This window comes from Vigna radiata, chromosome 8, assembly GCF_000741045.1.
Source record: "Vigna radiata var. radiata cultivar VC1973A chromosome 8, Vradiata_ver6, whole genome shotgun sequence".
Classification (NCBI taxonomy): domain Eukaryota; kingdom Viridiplantae; phylum Streptophyta; class Magnoliopsida; order Fabales; family Fabaceae; genus Vigna; species Vigna radiata.
The window spans coordinates 28,867,821-28,888,415 of NC_028358.1; the positions used below are offsets into that span (position 1 = coordinate 28,867,821).

The 20,595-nt window shown below is 36.6% G+C and overlaps 4 protein-coding genes across 4 annotated transcripts; 1 reads left to right on the plus strand and 3 right to left on the minus strand.

Annotated features, from left to right (window-relative positions):
- Positions 1 to 2,502: 2,502 nt before the first annotated feature.
- Positions 2,503 to 3,364, minus strand: LOC106771263 (calvin cycle protein CP12-2, chloroplastic). Its single transcript, XM_014657214.2, has one exon. The coding sequence runs from the start codon at positions 3,135 to 3,137 to the stop codon at positions 2,742 to 2,744; it is 396 nt and encodes a 131-aa protein (XP_014512700.1). The 5' UTR covers positions 3,138 to 3,364; the 3' UTR covers positions 2,503 to 2,741.
- Positions 3,365 to 4,635: 1,271 nt separating this feature from the next.
- LOC111242285 lies at positions 4,636 to 7,845 on the plus strand. The gene is made up of 5 exons (XM_022784804.1): positions 4,636 to 5,427; positions 5,467 to 6,611; positions 6,661 to 6,884; positions 6,987 to 7,244; positions 7,323 to 7,845. Exons 1-5 carry the CDS (start codon positions 4,719 to 4,721, stop codon positions 7,843 to 7,845), a joined length of 2,859 nt encoding a protein of 952 aa, XP_022640525.1. The 5' UTR covers positions 4,636 to 4,718.
- Positions 7,846 to 8,447: 602 nt separating this feature from the next.
- On the minus strand, positions 8,448 to 8,882 carry LOC106770469. Its single transcript, XM_014656278.1, has one exon. It carries the CDS (start codon positions 8,880 to 8,882, stop codon positions 8,448 to 8,450), a length of 435 nt encoding a protein of 144 aa, XP_014511764.1.
- Positions 8,883 to 18,864: 9,982 nt separating this feature from the next.
- On the minus strand, positions 18,865 to 20,451 carry LOC106771138 (cytochrome c oxidase subunit 5C-2). The gene is made up of 2 exons (XM_014657058.2): positions 20,338 to 20,451; positions 18,865 to 19,296 (listed from the first exon to the last, which is right to left on the minus strand). The coding sequence occupies exon 2, from the start codon at positions 19,260 to 19,262 to the stop codon at positions 19,068 to 19,070; it is 195 nt and encodes a 64-aa protein (XP_014512544.1). The 5' UTR covers positions 19,263 to 19,296; positions 20,338 to 20,451; the 3' UTR covers positions 18,865 to 19,067.
- Positions 20,452 to 20,595: the final 144 nt, after the last annotated feature.

Below are 20,595 nucleotides of genomic sequence, written 5' to 3' on the forward strand. Positions count from 1 at the left end.
TTCTTCGAGTTCGAGACTATCGTCACCAACGATTACGAGTTCGACACTTGGGTGATGCACAGTTTGTTGATTGGGGAAAGACCTAACAGATAAAGAGTTTGGCGTGGACAACATAACTGTATCGTTTTGTAGCAGTCTGAGAAGAGGTTCGAAAGGAGAGACAAATCCCTTCTTATGGCTGATGCTGAATCAAATTCGACTCCTAGACCTTTAAATGCAATTTGTCTAAAGCAAGTGGTGATAGATCCAAATCTTTATAGATTTGTAGTTTGTGCCTTGTAGTATGCTACTCTCAGAAGATCTGAAATAACCTTTGCAATTAAAAAAGTCTTCCAATTCATAACAAATCTCATAGGGTCAATTTGTTTGAAGTGAAAGAGTAGAGTGGAAAGTGACTGATGCAGGAAAATAAGAAAAGAGTATTTTCCTTGTTGATGCTAATTGGGATTTTGAAATTGGTGAGAGAAGAATCACGTATCTGATTCTGCTATCTTCTAGGAACACAACTTGATCTATTGGTGGTCAAGAAAATGTTTATCATATCTAAATGGAATCATTATGGAAATAGTTTATGGTTTTATCAGAATTTCGATTCCTTCATTCCTTCTCATATGAACATGTTATTGCTGCTTAAATGAAACTGACTTTATCCAACTCCTCCAAAAACATTTCTCACGAAACCTTTTCAACTCTGGTTAACGTTGGTGGATGGAGTGGGGCCGCGGGGATTAGAGTATAATACATGTTAAATGGAAACTATTACTACTAAACCCAATTCCAACACAGAGCATAAGAAAGAATCTGAACTTCGGAAAGAGAAAGAGAGAGAGACAGAGAGACTGCCGTCGGCGAAGCTCCGGTCGTGACCGGCGACCGACAAGGAAGCCCATGGCCTGACTTGATGAAGAACGATGGTTAATGTCCAGATCCCTAATTTCCTTTTAAATTCATTCTCCCTTTTCAATCCCTAATATATTATTTTAACATAAATCAATTCAATTTTGCCATGTCATAATTTTTTAATTTAAATAAAAATTCCATCTAAAAATTCCATCTAATCAAACAATGCACGTCAGCAAATACAGCTCAGCTAAATTTAACGGTGTCTGAGACAACTTAACGGTTAGGGTAAAATGTGTTCATTTTTACAAAAATTATGACCCAATTGAGACAGTTCAAAACTTGATGACCAAGTGAGATTTGCATACAAATATGAGGACCAATGGAGATATTAAGCCAATATCTATTAATACATTATGAGTTAGGAATGGATTAAATCGAGTCCATAAGACCAATAACTACTTGTCGTAACAAAATATAATATTCATTATTCCATTACTTGTGGTATATCTATTTAAAAAATATTAAAAATGCATACATAAGTAAATACATATAAATATCTAAAAAACATATTTTATAAGTTTTTAAAATAAAATCTTAATAAAATTATAAAAAATGTAAAAATTGCAATCACTTACTATAAATTGAACTTTAGTATTAAGTTATTGTAACGACAATCCTTAATGACTTAATAATGTGGAACAACCAATAATAAAAATGACAATCACTATTTTTATAGTACAAAAGGCACTCTATATGTTCCATCTCATTAAATGACAACCATCCACTTCTATCCGAAATTCCCTAATACTATAGAGTTTAGGGTCCTTCATCATGACATAAACAATGTACTTTTAAAGTTGGCTATTAAAGCAAAAAATATGTTTGATGATTTAAGTCAACTAATGAATGACAAAGCTAGGGAGGCTGAGTTATAATTTTTTTCAAAGATAATGGTTGAGCAGAATATTGAATTCAAGAAAATGAGAGAGGACATGGATCAGAGGTTGTAGAATCGAATAGATGATGTGAACAACATCAAGATTCAAAGATCAAATCAACAACCAACTATAGAATCACATCTCGTTGATATGGCTATTGACGAACACACAAAATTTACTAAAGGTGTTGTTGAAATTGTTAATGATGAAATAGCAGAGTCAAGTATTTCAGATGTAGACTTTTTCTTACAAGATAATCTTATTGTCGCTCCTTCATCCAAATAGCACCTCACCCAAATTCTCTTTCTCACTGCAACTTGTGAATGTGGTTATGAATGGATTAGGTCAAGTACGGATAAGACTAATAACTACAACAAAAAATAATATTCGTTACCTATTTTATTACTTGTCGCATATCCATTTAAAAAATACATATCAGTATTTTAAGACTGCATATATAAGTAGATACATATAAATATCTAAAAAATATATATTTTATAAATTTTTAAAGTAAAATTATAAAAAATATAAAAATTACAATCACTTACTGTAAATTGACCTTCACTGTTAAGTTATTATAACGACAATCCTTAATGACTTATTCATGTTGAACAACCAATAATAAAAACGATAATCACGATTTTTTTTTATTACAAAACGCACTCTATATGTTCCATCTCACTAATCCTTAATATTTTTAATAATATAAACAAACTCAAAATTCCAGCTATTCATGTGGTAAGTCTATTAAAAACGTTTTGGTGTACAAGTGGGCATTTGCATTTGCATCATTTACATTGAAGCGTTGAAATTTGCAAGTATATAAAAGTTGCACACCTAAGCATCAGCACAACAGAAATATGGATACAACCACTGGGAAGAGTGGCAGAGTTTGAATTATTGGTATAATTTATAAATAAGAATTAATTAATACAAGTGGATTCATTCAAACAAGATAACTTAATTATCATAAGTGCGGCACTCATCGGTTTCAGGGTTGTCCTTGCAGAAGCTCTCCAGCGGGTCAGACTCCTTCTGCTTCGCTCTGGCGTGGCTCGCCTCAGCGCTCAGCTCCTCCACCTCATCCCAAGCCGCTGCGCATTCCGCGTCAGTCCCGCCTCCCGAGCAGGTCTCCTCCGCGCTCTTTATGCTCTCCTCCACCTTATCCGCTATCTTTTCCGGCGTTGCATGAATGGGCCGGGCCTTCCCCACCCCAACCAAAGCGGGCCACTTATGTGTGGGCCTGAAGAGTGGGAACCTAATTGCCTGGGCCTTTGGCGCAGAGTCTGATCCCTTGGCATTAGCAAATACTGTCCTTGGGCTGGAAAGAGTGACGCCACCTGCTATTGTTGCCATTGTTTTGTTCCTCTTAACTCTGCAATGAAGAGGTTTTGTGAGGGGATAGCAGCGATTTAGTTACGTATATATAACCAACGCTGCTGAATATGTGTTCGCATATTACTTATCTTCTCACAACCACATGTTGTCTTCACTTTGTTTTTTAGCACAACAGATATTTTCATTTTCTCAAGACAACACATGCACAGACATTGTTGTTCTTTCCAACCTTAATTAGATGCGTTTCCTTCGGTTCTAGAATGTTGGACTACTGCTATTAAAATCTTGATATTTTTGGTGCTCCCCAAAGCCTTTGTGTTTGGACGCGAAAATATCATTGACGCTCTCACATTATAGCCAACCAGATGTTGTGATAGTTCCGTAAAACATGACAAACTAAATACTTACAAAACGTTGCCTATCTATATATCTAATCTATTGCGTGTTTCTTCCAAATGTAACTCCTTTTTATTCCTTTACAGCATTGTTATCCACCATTATTATCTAAAAAACAATGATACACGTGTATCTTGATTTTTTCTTTTTATTACATCATATATTTTTTAACTTTTTATTTTTTTTAAAATATGTATTGAGTGTTAATTAACCGAATTTAGTAAATTCTGTATGTTGCAGATTGTCTTCTGAGAAAGAAACAAATAACTCGCAAGTTACTTTGACTTTGGAAAAACAAAAATACACTCTTTGAATATATAACTATTTAAATTAAAAGTTAAGTTTATTTCTTCAACTCTATGGAAAATAAAATAATAACTCAACTGAGATGTATAAATTAGATGCGTACTTGTCGGTGTGAAAAAAAAGGGCACATCTACCTTCTTCTACACGCCACCCCCACATACTTTATTATTATATGGTTTAAACCCTTAAATCGTCCCTATTTTTGGGACTGATTCCCAATTTCATCCCTCAATTATTAAAACTCCCAATTTGGTCCTCATAAGAGTCAATTTGAATGAAATTGACCCTTTCCGTTAAATAAAGTTAATAGCGTCAAATATTTTGCCAGTACAGTAAATGAGGTGTTATGTTATGCACAGGTGTCATGCAACGTGTCATTGATCTGATGAAATGAAACATGGATTTTTTAAAAAATTAAAAATTAAAATATACTGTAAATCAGATTAGGGATTTAGGTATTTCACTTTGGAGCGAAATTGGGGATTTCACTTTGGATCACTTTGGAGCGAAATTGGCAGAGGAGAGTGCATCGTTCATCAATCGCGAGAGAGGATACAGAGTGTATTAGGGCATTGAAGGTTTGTAATTGGNGTTTCGAAGGCAATCGCNAAGTTAGATACAAGTTTGCGTCAAGTGGTTCGAGCTCTTCGAGGGGACGATTTTAATATCGGTGGAAGGTTAGTACGATTTTAATATTGTGATGTCTATCTTGTTATGTGGGGATGCTTTGTACCTTGTGGGGTTGGGGTTGTCTGAAGATATGCTNTTTTCATAATGCGTTGTGGTCCCCCATGTCCCCNATAGTTACATTTCTTTTGTTGTNTCATTATCAGTTTTATAAGCGGTGTGTTTTGTCGTTTTAGGGTTATTTGTAGGTGTAGAATATTGTTGTGAGTGATGGGCGATATGGAGGTGGTTATTCACCATGGCGGTAAGTTCATCAATGAGGGGTGCCTCAAGTATCAAGGACAAACTGATACCATGGTTTTTGATCCTGACGTGTGGTCATATTTTATTGTAGTGAGTGCAGTAAAAAGTTTAGGGTACGATGGTTTTAAGGAATTGTGGTTTTCTGTTGGGTGTGGTCCTGTTTTGGATGATAGGCTAGAACCATTGTCTGATGACGTAGGTGCCATGCACATGGTCAATTTAGCTAACTTAAATGGACAAGTTCATTTATATGTTGTGCACAATGTGTTTGAAGCTGAAGTGATTCAAATGATTGAATACAACGTTGATGAAGCTAAGGTTGAGGGAGGTGATCCTAAAGGTAATGAGTTTGGTGAAGGTGCAGAAGTTGTAGTTGAGGAAGCTGAGATGATAGAAACTGAGGTTGAGGGAGGTGATGCTGAGAGGACAGAAGACTTAGAAGTGCAGGGAAAGGAACCTGAGGTTGAGGAAGGGGATGGTGAGGAAGTTGTGCTTGAGGAAGTTGTGGATGAGGAGGCTGTGGTTAAGGAGGCTGTGGATGAGGAAGTTGTGGTTGAGGAAGTTGTGGTTGAGGAAGCATCTGAAGTGGAAGTTGATGAAGTTGTGGTTGAGGAAGTGCAGGAAGAGGGTGATAGGTTACATGGGAAGGCTTATAGAATAGAAGTAGAAGACTTAGATGTAGAAGACTTGGACAATATAGAAGTAGAAGACTTAGATGTAGAAGACTTGGACAATATAGAAGTAGAAGTCCGTGATGGTAATGATGGGCTAGTAGACATAAATGTGCAGTGTGATTTACCCGAGAATGAGACTGAAGTGGAGGTTGAGGTTGAACCCTTATTACATGAATCTGAGTCAGATAGTGAAGAAGATGAGATTGATGATTCGAGTTGGTTTAATGATGAATGGGAATCAGAGGACTTGACTTCTCCTTTGATAAGTGATGAAGAAAGTGAAGAGGAAGAGGGGTATGGTAATTATTCTACCTTTAATATGCCAAAAGTAATGGCTGATTACAAGTGGGATGTGGGTACATATTTTGGGGATAAAAATGACATTCTTGATGCTATCAAATCTTATGGAGTAGAGAATGGAAAAAATTTAAAAATTGTTAAAAATGATAGAAAAAGAGTAAGGGTTAAATGTTTGGGATCAAATGGCCAATGTCCGTGGGTGGCATACTTTGGTTTCATGGATGCAGTGAAGTCATGGCAACTAAGAACTATTAATGACAGCCATACATGCAGTAGGGAACACAAGTTGCGACTATTCAATGCAAAATGGCTTAGTAGAAAATTGCAAAAAACAATAAGAGATAATCCTAGTGTAAAGGGCGTTGAAATTAGAGATAAATTTAGTAGGAAATGGAACATAGCAATATCCAAGAACATGGCTTACAGGGCCAAAGGCCATGCATCAGATGAAGTGGAAGGGTCCTTCATTGAGCAATATAGGAGAATTTATGATTATGCACATGAGTTATTAGCAAGAAATCCTGGGTCCACAATAAAGGTGCAAGTTGATCCAGTTAATGGCAAACCAATCTTCAGGAGGTTTTATGCATGCTTAAAGGCATGTAAAGATAGCTTTGTCTNATGCAGGCCAATTATTGGCCTTGATGGAGCCTTTTTGAAAGGTAGACACCATGGTGAGCTACTAACTGCTGTGGGTCGAGATGCTAACGACCAAATGTTGCCACTAGCATATGCAATAGTAGAAGTTGAGAACAAGGACACTTGGACATGGTTTTTGGAGCTGTTGATTGAAGACTTAGGTGGTCCAGATGTGTGTTCTGGTATGACAATCATGTCAGATCAACAGAAGGTACCTTCCAATACAGTTTCTGTCTTTGTCAATTCTGTTATATAAATGGAATACATCATCTAACTCTTTTCTCACTGATTGACAGGGTCTAAGACAAGCAGTTCAAGATGTTTTTCCTGGAGTTGCACAAAGATTTTNTGTAAGGCATTTATATGCCAACTTCAGGAAGAAATTTCCTGGAAAGAATCTGAAAAAGCTCATGTGGAGGGCAGCTTTGGCTACTCACCCACAACAATGGGAGAATATCATGAGAAGCATCAAAGAGGTGAATGAAGATGCTTTTCGACACCTCATGATCCTTCCTCCAAGGTAAATTGTTTTCATTATTCCCTTTTAACTTGTGTATTTCATGTACATTATGTAACAGGTTTTTATATTTAGTAATTAATATTTCATGCATGTTTATTGTAGGTTTTGGTCTAGATCAAGGTTCACAAGCACAGCTACATGTGATACCTTGGTCAATAATATGTCAGAAGCATTCAATAGTGTTCTGGTCAATACAAGGACAAAACCTATCATCACAATGTTGGAGGAAATCAGACTATACATGATGAAGAGGTNGGCGACTAATAGGACAAGGGCAGCCTCATTTAAGTCGTCAATTTGCCCTAAGATACTNAGTAGACTACAAAAAGANTCACTACAAACNAANCATTGGGTTCCCAGGTATATACGAATTAATTGTATTTCTTTGTACCTTGTGGTAGAAGCTGTATTATAACTAATGGTTCCTTAAATTCACAGCTGGTCTGCACATAGACTGTTTGAAGTCCGCCATGTGTCCCAAACTGGAGACAACTTTGTGGTGGATATAGATCAATATTCATGCTCATGTAGGAAATGGAGCATCTCGGGAATACCTTATGCACATGCATTGGCTGCAATGAAGTTACTCAACATAGACCCACAACAACACATACCTGCATGCTTTACAAAGTCAGCCTATGAGGAAATTTATTCCTCTGTTATTTTTCCCATTAATGGAAACAATCTCTGGGAGGTAACCGAATGGCCAGATGTGATGCCTCCATCAAAAAGACAGATGCCTGGACGTCCAAAGAAGAAGAGGAGGTTAGAGCAATGGGAGTTGCAGAAAAGTAACACCAGAATGTCAAAAGNAGGATTACTCAAGAGATGTGGCGTNTGTAGGGAACCTGGTCACAACAAGAAAAACTGTCCCCAGAAAAACCAAGCACAGGAACATGGACAACAACCCACTTCATTGGCTGAGGATCAACCAGATAGCTCACAACCAGTTCAGAACTAAAGAATATTATTTGTTTTAGTTGGTCTAGATTAATGCTTATCACTTTATGTTTCAGTTTGTAATAGACTAATGGATCAGTAGATTTTTGGTTGAATGGATCGGTTTGTAATAGAGTGATGTTTAGAACTTTATATTTTAGTATGTAATGGTTACAAACATGTGCAATGGATAAGCNCTTTTTGGTTAATGGTTACAGACATGTGCAATGGGGAATGAAATTTGGATCAATACTTTTTGGTTACATACATGTGCTTTATTTTATCAGTGCTTTAATATACAAATGTTTATTCAGGTCCCAAGAATGGGGAATGAAATTGTTTATTCTGGTCCAAGTGATGGACCCTTTATTTATAGTAATTGTTTCCAAATCAGGGTATCATATACAGGTCCCACTCATGAAATAAAAATTGCTTTAAGTCAAGGCAAACTGATAAAGGGCAAAGTTAATACAAACTGATCCAGGTCCAAATCATGTTATGGTTTTCCAAAATATCATTTCATTAAGCATACTACAAACTGATACATGGCTGATACAAGGCAAACTTAATACATCTTATCAACTACAACCAAAACACAACTAAAACCAAGACACAACTAACTAATCAAGCCCTACCCATCAACATTGCAATGATAACGATGTTCATTACAAATACAACCCCAACCAAAATTTTCAACCAATTTTGAACACCCATCAAAGCTCTCTGCACAGAAGCTATCTTCTTATCCCTTTCAATTTCAACATTTGCTTCCAACACNTCACAGCTAACAGTTTCTTCAATTCCCCAATCAGTGCACCATCTGAAGTAGTTGCATCCACCATTTTCACTTCCAACCTTATACCTAGGGCAACCCCAAAACTTTTTGCCTCGATTCTTAACAGTTTTTGCAGTCCTCAACACACAGCTTTCTCCACAATGGCATGTGATCGAACCATCATTTCTGTTCCAGCTTCCATCTCCACGAGAGCTGATAGAGCGCAAATGCTTTCTTCCACACTCATTGCAAGTGGATGACGAACAAGAATGACCCATGGACATTTTCGAAATTTCAGAAGCTTCCCAATCTTCATCAACGACGAACACAGACCAATCCGCTCACAATTTTTGCTTCTTCAGGTTTCGCCCTTTCCCCTATCGAAAACCCAGATCCTCTGAACTTAATGAAAAAGGCAATATGAATCTCATATTTGAGTTCATTTTAAACTGTCCAAAAAGTAATTTAATTTATAATTTTTGTAAAATGCCATGTTTCATCAGATCAATGACACGTTGCATGACACCTGTGCATAACATAACACCTCATTTACTGTACTGGCAAAATATTTGACGCTGTTAACTTTATTTAACGGAAAGGGTCAATTTCATTCAAATTGACTCTTATGATGACCAAATTGGGAGTTTTAATAATTGAGGGATGAAATTGGGAATCAGTCCCAAAAATAGGGACGATTTAAGGGTTTAAACCTTATTATATCTAAGTTTTGAATATATAGAGAACCGTCAAATTCTTATAGCTTTTATTGAATATTTTTGTTAATACTTTTATAATTTTTTTTCCATTTAAATGGTAAATTATATATTTATATAATTATAATTGTTTATGTTAAAGCTACATAATAATAATAATAATAATAATAATAATAATAATATTAATTAATTAATTAATTAAAATTAGCATATTGTGAAAAGTGCATGTTAAGTAGTTGAAAAAGTAGATTGTTATCCTTGACAATTAGTATATGCCTTATAAATTTTGACATTTCTATCATTCCTATGTATTAATTATCTCTATTTTTTTTAGTGTCAAAAAGTATATAATGAGCTTATAAAAGTACAAAGAAAACTTTCTTTGGAGATGGAGAACTGATGATAGAAAGATAACTTGGACTAAATTGCAAAAACTAAGAATAAAGAAGGATTGGGAATTAGAAAATTGAAAACTTCAATAAAGTCCTTTTGCAAAATGGAAATGAAGAATAGGTATATATAACCAAAGTTTGAAGAAAGAGGTACTAGAATCTAAATATGGATCTTAGGGAAACTTAAGGTTGTGTTCACTTGTGGTGATTGAAGAGATGATTTGAGAGAGGGTGATTAAGTGGATTTGAGAAGATTTTGTTACCAATAAGGAGTATTGGTAAAACCTGAAGATGTGTTTTGATGATGCTGCAACTTGTAGATTTTGGATGCGGTAGGAAAATATTTAAAAAAGCAACTTGTAGATTTTGAATGTAGTAGGAAAATATTAAACCTTGTAATTTTTACTGGTATAATCGATTATGGTCAAGCTATAATCGATTATCACATGTTTTTGTACTAGAATAATCGATTATCATGAAGCAATAATCGATTATCACAAGTCATACGTGAATAATCGATTATCACTTCATATAATCGATTATCACTTTTTGAAAACTCTGTAACAGACTTGAATAATCGATTATTACTTACAATAATTGATTATTCATGGCAGTTGGGAGCTGACCTTTTCCATTCAGTGTACTTGGCTATATATTGGGTTTTTGAAATCTTCAGAAGCAACATTTTTGAACTGAGAAAGCTTATCAGAACACTGTGTGTCAGAGGAACGTTCTTAGAAAGCTTTTGTTCATTGTTCCCTTGCTTGGTCTTGTGAAAGGAGAGGCTCGCGTATCGTGTGTCGATAGTCGGAGCAGACTCTCTTCAAGTTAGCAAGGTGCTCTACCTGGTCTTGTGAAAGGAGAAGCTCGCGAATCGTTGGTCGATTGCCGGAGCGGTTCTCTTCAAGTTGGTAGAGTGGTCTTATTCCGGTTCGCTCGTCAAAGGAAGCAAGGTGCTCTGCCTGGTCTTGTGAAAGGAGAAGCTCGCGAATCGTTGGTCGATTGCCGGACCGGTTCTCTTCAAGTTGGTAGAGTGGTCTTCTTCCGGTTCGCTAGTCGAAGGAAGGTTCTTTTATATTTTGTTCACTTATTGTAAATCTGTGAAACTGTTTTTAGTGGAACTGTTAATCACTCTTTACAGTGATTAACGACTGAACGTAGATTCTGTTGAATCGAACTAGTATAAAAATACTCGTGTGATTTTTCTATTCCCTACACTCATTTTATTTAACGCATATCAACTGTTTGATTAATTTTCTGAAAGAAAATTACGTTTGCTAAAAAAGGGCAAATTTCATTTAAACTGTGACCGAACACGCTTTCTGCTCTCTTTGTTTTAATTCCGCTGCGTTATACTCTTCGAAAAATACCCCCTCCGATACCAACAATTGGTATCAGAGCTTTCTTTGATAGTTTTTCAAAATATTTGCGAATCACCAACCTCAAATACTTTATCAACTCTCTTTTGATCTGCATATTTCTTCATCCTCTCCTGAGCCTTGAGCAAATTCAACTTTAATTGAGCCAAAACAGCATCTCTTTGTTGCAACATGTCTTGGATTGAAGGGGGATCTATTGATGAGTATTGGTACTTGAGAAGTGTAGGTGGATCTCTGCATAAACTATCCTGAAAGGTGTCATTTGAGTACTGTGATGATATGAGGTGTTATACCAATATTCAGCCCAAGGTAGAAATTTAAGCCAAGCTTTAGGAGTTTCATAAGTAAAGCATCTCAAGTACATTTCTAAGCATTTGTTAACCACCTCAGATTGCCCATCCGATTGAGGGTGATAAGCAATGCTAAGGTTCAATGTTGTTCCACTTAGTTTAAGTAGATGTTTCCAAAAAGAACTAGTGAAGATCTTGTCCCTATCTGACACAATTGAACTTGGAAATCCATGCAATTTTACCATTGTGGAGAGAAACACTTCTGCCACCTTTTTGCTATTGAAATCAGACTTGAGTTGTGCAAAATGAGCATACTTGGATAATCGATCAACAATGACAAAAATTACCGTAAATCCCTCAGATGGTGGTAACCCAACTATGAAGTCCATGGTGATGTCTTCCCAAATTTGATGAGGAATAGATGATGGTTGCAGCAATCCCGCAGGTAAAGTTGATGAGGTTTTTGCTTGTTGACAAACCCTGCACTGCTGTATAAAAATCGTGATGTCCTTATGCATATTCTTCCAAAAGAACTGAGCAGAAACACTTGCCATCGTCCTCGCAATCCCAGAGTGACCGCCTAGAGGGAAGGAATGGTATTCACCGAGAATGTGGTCTTTGATTGCTTGCTCACTTGGAACTACAATTCGGTCTTTCCAATATAATATGCCATCCAGCCAAGAATAATGAGAATGGATTAGTTTCCCTTGAGCACAATCAGTAATAATGGGCTGCAACTTTGGATTTAAAGGTAGGGCAACTTTTATCTTTGGAATTAGATCACTATGGACTAAGAACAAGCTATGAAGAATGACCTTGAAAGTGCATCAGCAGCTAAATTTTCCTTCCCGAGTTTATATTCAATTGTGAAATTATAGCCCAAAAATTTGTGCAACCATGCCTGCTGCTCCAGGGTCTGCAATGATTGGTCCACGAGGGCTTTCAAACTCTTTTGATCAGTGCGAATTATGAACTTGTGCCCCAACAGATAATGCCTAAACTTAGCAATGACTTCTGTTATAGCATAAAATTCACGTGTATAAGCTGATTGCTTGGCTAATCTGGTAGATAATTTCTTTGAAAAGAAAGCAATAGGGTGCTTGTCCTGGCTCAAGACTGCACCAATTCCTGACCCCGATGCGTCGGTCTCAAGCATAAATGGCTTAGAAAAGTCTGGTAAGGAAAGCACTGGTGCAGTGGTAATGGCGTTTTTCAATGCCAGAAATGCAGTAGATGCGTCATTTGACCATTTAAAGTTGTCCTTCTTTAATAAATTTGTTAAAGGATTGACAATTGTTGCATATCCTTTAATAAACCTTCTATAATAGCCTGTAAGACCTAAGAACCCGCAGAGTTGTTTAATAGTTTTTGGCACCGGCCATTGCAACACAGCTTGAATCTTAGTATCTTCCATTTGCACTCCTCCTCGACTAGAAACAATATGTCCCAAATAATCAATTTGTTCCAGCCCAAATGAACATTTAGACATTTTGGCATACAACTCATGATCCTCAAGAATTTGCAACACCTGCTGATGTAAATGGGTTGACCATGATGCACTATAAACTAGGATATCATCAAAGAACACCAAAATTGACTTCCTCAATAGCCCTTGGAATATGTCATTCATTAAAGTTTGAAATGTTGCCGGAGCGTTTGTTAACCCGAATGGCATCACTAACCACTCATAATGGCCTTGATGAGTTCTAAAGGCTGTTTTGTATCTGTCTTCTTCATTCACCAAGATTTGATGATATCCAGCCCTCAAATCCAACTTCGAAAAATACTGAGCGCCAAATAATTCATCCAAAAACTCTTCTACCGTAGGAATTGGAAAACTGTCCTTCACTGTGATGCAATTCAAAGCTCTATAATCCATGCAAAATCTCCATGTCCCATCTTTTTTTTTTACCAAAATTATTGGAGAAGAAAAAGGACTCGAACTTGGAACAATTATCCCTTCATCCAACATCTCTTTCACCATGATTTCTATTTACTGTTTTTGACTGTGGGGATATTTATAGGGTCGGACTTTCACTGTAGCTCTACCCTGGAGCAAGGGAATTTTATGATCTTGAGATCGTGGAGGAGGCAATCCCACGAGTTTGGCAAAAATTCCTTTATAAGTATGTAGCAGATTGGTGGTCCACTGGTCTTGGGTCGTAAAATTGGAACATAGTTGCAGAGTGAATATTTCAGCAATACTCTGCGTGTGGCTCAATCTCTTCAATTGATGGAATTGTGCTACCCTAATAGGTTGTTATTTTTCACCAACTAACGTCACCAACTTCTTATCTTTGTAAAACTTAATGGTCAATGATCTATAATAAGCAATGTGTTGCCCTAAAGTAGCTAGCCATGCTGCCCCCAAAACCAAATCAGCACCAGAAACTGAGAGTAAATAGACAGGTAAGCTGAGAATCTGGCCCTGCACCTGTACTTGGAGCTCTGAAATCTTGCCCTCAGTCGATAAGGAATTTCCATTACCAACTAACACTTGAAGACCTGAAGCAGGTTCCACTAGTAACTTAAGAAATTTGGCTAGATTAGGTTGCAAGAAATTATCACTACTACCACTGTCGAGTAGTATCTGAACATCCTTTCCGGCAATGGTTCCAGTAAACCGCATTGTACCAGTACCCGCGGATCCTTTTAGTGCATTAAAGGATAAATGATGTGCCAATTCGTCTTCCAAGTTAACCACAACTTCCTCAAGTTCCTATGCGTCCTTCTCCTCCTCTTCTAGCTGCATAATTAAGTATTGTCGATTTGGGCACCTATGCGTGGCAGAGAACTTTTCATCACAAGTGAAACATAAGCCTCGCTCTCTTCGGGATTGCATTTCAGTAGGGGACATCTTCTTTATGGGGTTATTCTTAAAAGATGGAGTGGTAGGTTTGGTGTTTGGTGTAACCAAAATGGGCTGTTGCACAGGGTTAGTGAATGATTGCTGGGAATTGGTAGTACGATACTGTCTATGGTAACTCACGTACTGAGGTTTGGTTTTGACACTATATTTTTCTTCAAATAAGCGGGCTAATGCAATGGCCTTTAAAATAGAACTAGGGGTTTGAGCAATGACCTTACGTTTTATGTCAGGTTTAAGACCACTTACAAAACGGTCCAATAGAGCTTCTGCGCTGACGCCATAAATTCTATTAGCAAGGCTAGTAAATTCAACATAATAATCATTTACAGAGCCTGTTTGTGTGAGTTTAAAAAGTGTGGCCCTCGGTGAATCAAACGGAGAAGGACCAAACTCAAGTTCGAGTGACCTGACCAACGTATTCCAGGAAATAATTGGACTGGTTCTCCGCATCATTTGATACCACGGTACTACATTCTTCTCAAAGTGGACTACTGCAATCACAATGCGTTGCTCATCAGGAGTATTATAATACTCGAAGAACTGCTCTGCACGGAAAATCCATTAAAGGACCTCAGATCCGTCGAATTTCGAAAAGTCCAGCTTCACGTTCCTCACTTGCAAGGGATGTGTAAAACCCTGTGAGTCCCCCCCCCCCCCTTGAATATTAGCTTTAAAATCTGCTAATTAATTTCTCAACTTTGTCATCTCACGAGCGTGGTCACGATCGCGTTTCTCCAAGATTTCGAGAATATGCGAAAGCTCCGGTGAAGGTGTATTCGTAGTCGCGGTGGAGGTGATGAAAGCACCAAATGTAACAGTGGAAAATAACAGGGAAATAAACTGTCAACGTAATAAGGATGATTTATTACGAAAACAAGGTCTGGCTCAGATTGCACTTCCTATGAGTTCAAATGAGATCATAGGGAATCAATCTAATTACAAGAAGCTTCAGCAAAACAAAAATGGAAAGGAAAAATTCACCAATACAGTATCACAACAATGAAACGAAAATTCCCAGAGAGAGAAGAATAATTTCCCAATTCATTGCCTCCCTCTCTCTTACCCACTCTCTGTTATATAACTAATTCCCTTTCCACAGATACCCTCTCAAACGTGCATTTGGGTGCCTCACACGTTTCTCCTTTTCTACCAGTCAACTCCTTGATGTGGTGACACCTGTCCTTGCATGTTAACAATTTTCTCGCATCTTCAATTTTCTTCTTGACTCTGTTCTCTCTGCATTTTGCTCTTTATTTTTGCAATGTGACCCTCCTCCTCATTTCTGCTTGTTACAGAGTCCACTACAGCTGCCCGCATCAGTGACCAGAAGGAGGCCGCTCTAACCGAGCTTCACACCCCTCCTCTTACGGAACCCGACCTCTCTACGACACTCAAATCCCTCTCGCGGAAGATGGACGCTGCGACGCTGCTACGGTTCGTTGTTTTGAAGCGAAAGGAATCGACGTCGTTGAGGGCTGAGATCGCTGAGGCGGTCGACCTGCCGCGACTGGTGGTAGAGGCGGTAGAAGAGTTTATGAGGAGCAAGGCGGCAAAGTCCGGGGTGACGAATACGCCCTGTGGAACCGGATCCACGTTGCAACGTCTCCAACACAGCAACTCGTAACCGAATACAGTCTCTCCTACCCAAATACACTTATGGAGAACCGAATATGCAGGAGGGTAACCGAATACGGTTTCACATGGTTTTCTTCAAATGCTTGTAACTGGATACGTCATCTTCGAGCTGAATACGCTTCAGAGTTCTTTGTCTTCTCCGCTTCGCACAGTCCTCTTCTTCATCTCCTCCACCCATCCACCTTATCTTCTTCATGAGTGCACAATAACCAACTTCGAGCTTCGAATGCATGGTTACGAGTTAATATATTATATTAAACATCCATGAACGTGGAACTATGAAATTATAGAAGGACACATGCAACTTTATATTACGATCCCTCCAAATCGTCTCTGCTAAGCGGGTGACGAAAAACCAGCACATCCCATAATTCAATCGCATTCCTTTCGTGCAATTCTTTTCAAGCGAACATGAGTTTCTCTTCTTTTTATCGTTCACTATTATACGTAAACTGTAAAATACCCCCAAGTGAACACATCGTAAGTGAATCCAGTATAACACATAACTAATCCTGATGGTGGAGCGTTCTACGTATTGTATGCGGAGAAGACCCAACTTTATTTAATTCCTTTGGAGTATGAAGGTTATCATAAAGGCCCACATTATAGGGTGAAGGGTAATGTTGGAAAGTTGCCAATAAAGGTTAACTTAGTCTGTAGGGGAGTACAATTTGTAACAACATTGTGTATAGAAAATGAAGAGAGTTTTAAATTAAAACAACTCACGTTGTCTGGTAAACAAAATAAACTCTGTGCATCACTGACTCAACTTCAAACACTTTTATCTCATGCAAATAAATGAAAAACAAAATGAATCTGGAAAAACATGTGACTAGCAAATTATTTGGGAAATATGGAAAATACAGGAATGAGATTTTTTTAAATAAGGAAGAATATTCCTGCAAGAAATTTTTTGTATGACATAATTGAATGTGTAGCTATGGGTGAAACAAATAATAAATAATGCTAAGTTTTATACAGTGATTGATAGCAATGTCCAATCCTTTGTTTAAAGTTCATGAAACGATTAAGGAATGTTTCTGGACATACAAATATGTGTACAAATTGTTTGGGGAGGGGTTGCTATGTAGAAGATGGAAGAACTATGTCGCATCGCATGTCATCCCATACTAGAGTCAAGGGTGTTATTATCTTTTATTTTTTGTAGGGACTGAGAATACATATAGATGTTTTAACGAACCATTCACACCTACAAGACTAGAAGCTTAGCATAAACTCTTGAAACACCAGAAGGATGTTAATATCTTATAATCTTTCTCAACACAACAATTCTCTATAAGCATTCTTTAAGTCCCATTATAACAAAATTCTTGTAGGTGGATGTGAAATAATTTGTAAATAGATTGTTTTGAAAAACATTTTTTTAGACTTGTATCAAAGTTACTAGATAGTATTTGCTTATGCATATAAAAAGTGTACAACTTATAATGCCGGTAAAAGGATTACTTTAATTTTATTACATTTTTTCCTGATAAAAAAAAATTCTAAAAAAGCATTATTCTTTTTAATAAGAAATATTTATTATACACCAAACTAATTCTAATTCGAATTTTTATTATATATAATACATCAAATATATCAGTAATATTATTGTAATTTAATATATTCTAATCTCTCTTTAGTGGTTGTACCGTGCCTTTTCAATCGCCTTGATTGATTTGCTATTATCAATTTTATAAATCTCTATTAACAAGACTTGTTATTTCTTTAAAATTATCATATTATCCACTATAAAACCGATATCAATATCTAGTCACATTCATATTAATACTCAAGTTTAAAATTATATTTTAAATATGAAAAAAATATATTAAAAATTTCCCATCAATTAAAAAAAAAATCACTAAGTGAATATAAATCTCGCTACGGATCTCCGATTTTAGATTAAATCCTCGGGTATCACAATGAAAAGGAGAACACTCATCCCACATACTTCATCACAACTTTTGTAGAAAATCAGTTCAGATATTCAAGATAATTATAAAAACTCACGTTAAAAATTACAACCCAAAAAGAAACCCATAGGCTTAGTAAATGAAAATAATCGGTCTCAAATAAGACCTATATGCTACAAATCTAACACGTATCATTTCTCTTTTTTATCACACCACCACACTTAGCTCTACTCATTGGTTGTGCAGAGCAAATCAAGGTTATACGGGAATAGATTTTTTTCAATTAAAAACTCTTTTTAAACTGGGAATAAATAAAACAACTTAAGAAAAGTCTTATCAAATAAAATTATTAGTCATATATAAGCTCTTCTTTTAGAAAAATGGACAGAAAACAATTAAATAGGGTATATGCTACTTAGAATAGCTGCATTGAACGAATTAGTAACAGCTAATGCAATCAGCCAATTACTTCCATTTTTACGAAAACAATAAAACCATGAAGCTATAGAATTAGCTAAAACCAATTCTATCTTAATATATTAAGTAAAAATATTTTTCTTTTCAAGGTAGAGAGACTAGTATATTAAATAGGGTAGCCTAATGTATGAGGCTCTAAACAAGTGTGATTTGGAGAGGGTACATATACGGTCTTACAGCTGCAAGTATAAGGCAACAACCTTACTCACTAAGACTCACTCCTTGAAGACAAATATTACACAGAAATTTACAGTTTTTATTCTAGAATTGGAATATACCACGTTTTGGAGGGATTTTATATCCTGGATGAACTGATGTCTATTTACACAATCCAGATGGTACTAGATTTTGAAATTCAGGGATAAGATGGAAATGAAAGGAAATAAAACACTGATCGTTACCCTTACACTAATTTTCTAAGTCAAGCCCAAGTGCAATTGCAACAAGCACAAACCTAGCCAAATAGCATATACTAACATAATAAAATATTACATCTAGCAACTTCCAAAAAGGAATTGATTGAGTTCTTAACATGTGACCAAAAATATGCAGAAAAAATAAAACAGAAAATAAAAGCATCTACAGCTGTGCAACAGGAAGAGAATAATCCAATCATAAAATTAAAGCATAACTGTATGAAATTTTACAAGCCGACACAGTACTCAATCAGTGCAAGAAACTTATTCTTTTCAATCTCATCAGTAAGTTGGCTCATTTACATTTAAAGAGCCAATTGAATATAGCAGGGGAAAAAAGCCTATATATATGAAGAGCATAGGCAACAAAGCAAGAACAGTTCTACTGTTCATCCACAACAACACCGATCTCACCTTTTTCAAGTAAATCGTAGAAGGTCCTGATTTTCCTCTGCTCATTCCAGTGGTGCATCTTCCACACACTACCAGCAGCCAAGCCGAGTGTTATTCCAATTATTATCTCCTTTACCACACTTGGACCTTTCAAGGTAGCATGGGCAATCCTAGGACCAGCCATTTGAGTGTTTCTTTAATCTTGTCAATTCTACAAACTACAAAACATCGATTTGTAAATATTTAAATATGTTAAATTAAATTGGAGACAGTTCAAAAGAAGCCAGTTAAACTTTACCGATCTGACAGCATGATTTAATAAAACAAAGCCAGAGATGTAAAACAGATGTGACAACGAAACATTTCAATGACTTCTTGTTGAAACTATATCTTTAATGACAAAAGGAGGGAAACACAGGAGTCATTGCCCCTCATATGTCCCCAAGATAAAACTGGGGTGAAAATTTTAAGGAATTATCCGTAAATTTTCGATCCTGTTTATCAAGATGTACCAAACTGTAGACAACCAAAGATAAATGCCGACAGCTGCATTCTCAATTAAAACAAACAATCTTCCAAAATGAATACATCGACCATTAGAACATGAAAGTTATAGCAACGTAATGAATACATCAATCACTAGAATCCAAGGTCGATCCTTGGCGGAATATTTAGCCAGACTTTTCTTAGTTCCCGGCCGAGCAGAACTAGTCGGAGAGAAATTCTTCAAACACTGGTGGTTCGAGTCTATGGACCAAAAAACGTAACCATTATTTAAACCTAATACACTTATTCATATCCACCAGTATAGCTTCGTCTGATTAACTAACCTTCAAGTGAAATCAATTCACGCATCACATCAAATCCTATGACACGAAACCCACACAACCCAAAACATAAATAGAAAAGCTAGCATAAAACCGACAAATTACTTCCCAACAAAATAATAAAAAAAATTAGCAAAACCAGTCTTTCACCAGATGCGATCATGATGAACATCGATAGTTCAATCCGATGCAATGTGTCAACGTTTAACAACTATAATTTTAATCTGAACCCAATTGCCGACTTTTCCCCCAAAATTTATTTGTAAGTAAAAAATGGTCAACAGAGTGGGCAAGAATTTTGTGGAAACAAATAACACTGAATGGGGAAATTATTACCGTTAGAAAGAAGAATAAGCAAAAGTTGTGGTGCGTGCAGAAGTAGGGTTTGAAGATCTACAATAATATTGATAACAGAGGAAGGAGAAAACTCACCAAGGGGAAACCCAGGCGTAGACGATCGTCGACAGAGTGCGGGAAAAGACATGTCGATGAGGGTATCCATTAGTATATATGAAAGGCCACGGCTCGTCTTGGGCCCCAGGCCCAACTCCAATTGAATTTGGGCCTTTACATATTTGTTTGAGATCATCCAACCCGATATATCCCATATTTTTCTTCTGCACATTCATAAAATCCAAAAATTCTTTCTCTGATTGTAAAACATGACTATTATATTGTTTTTACTTTAAA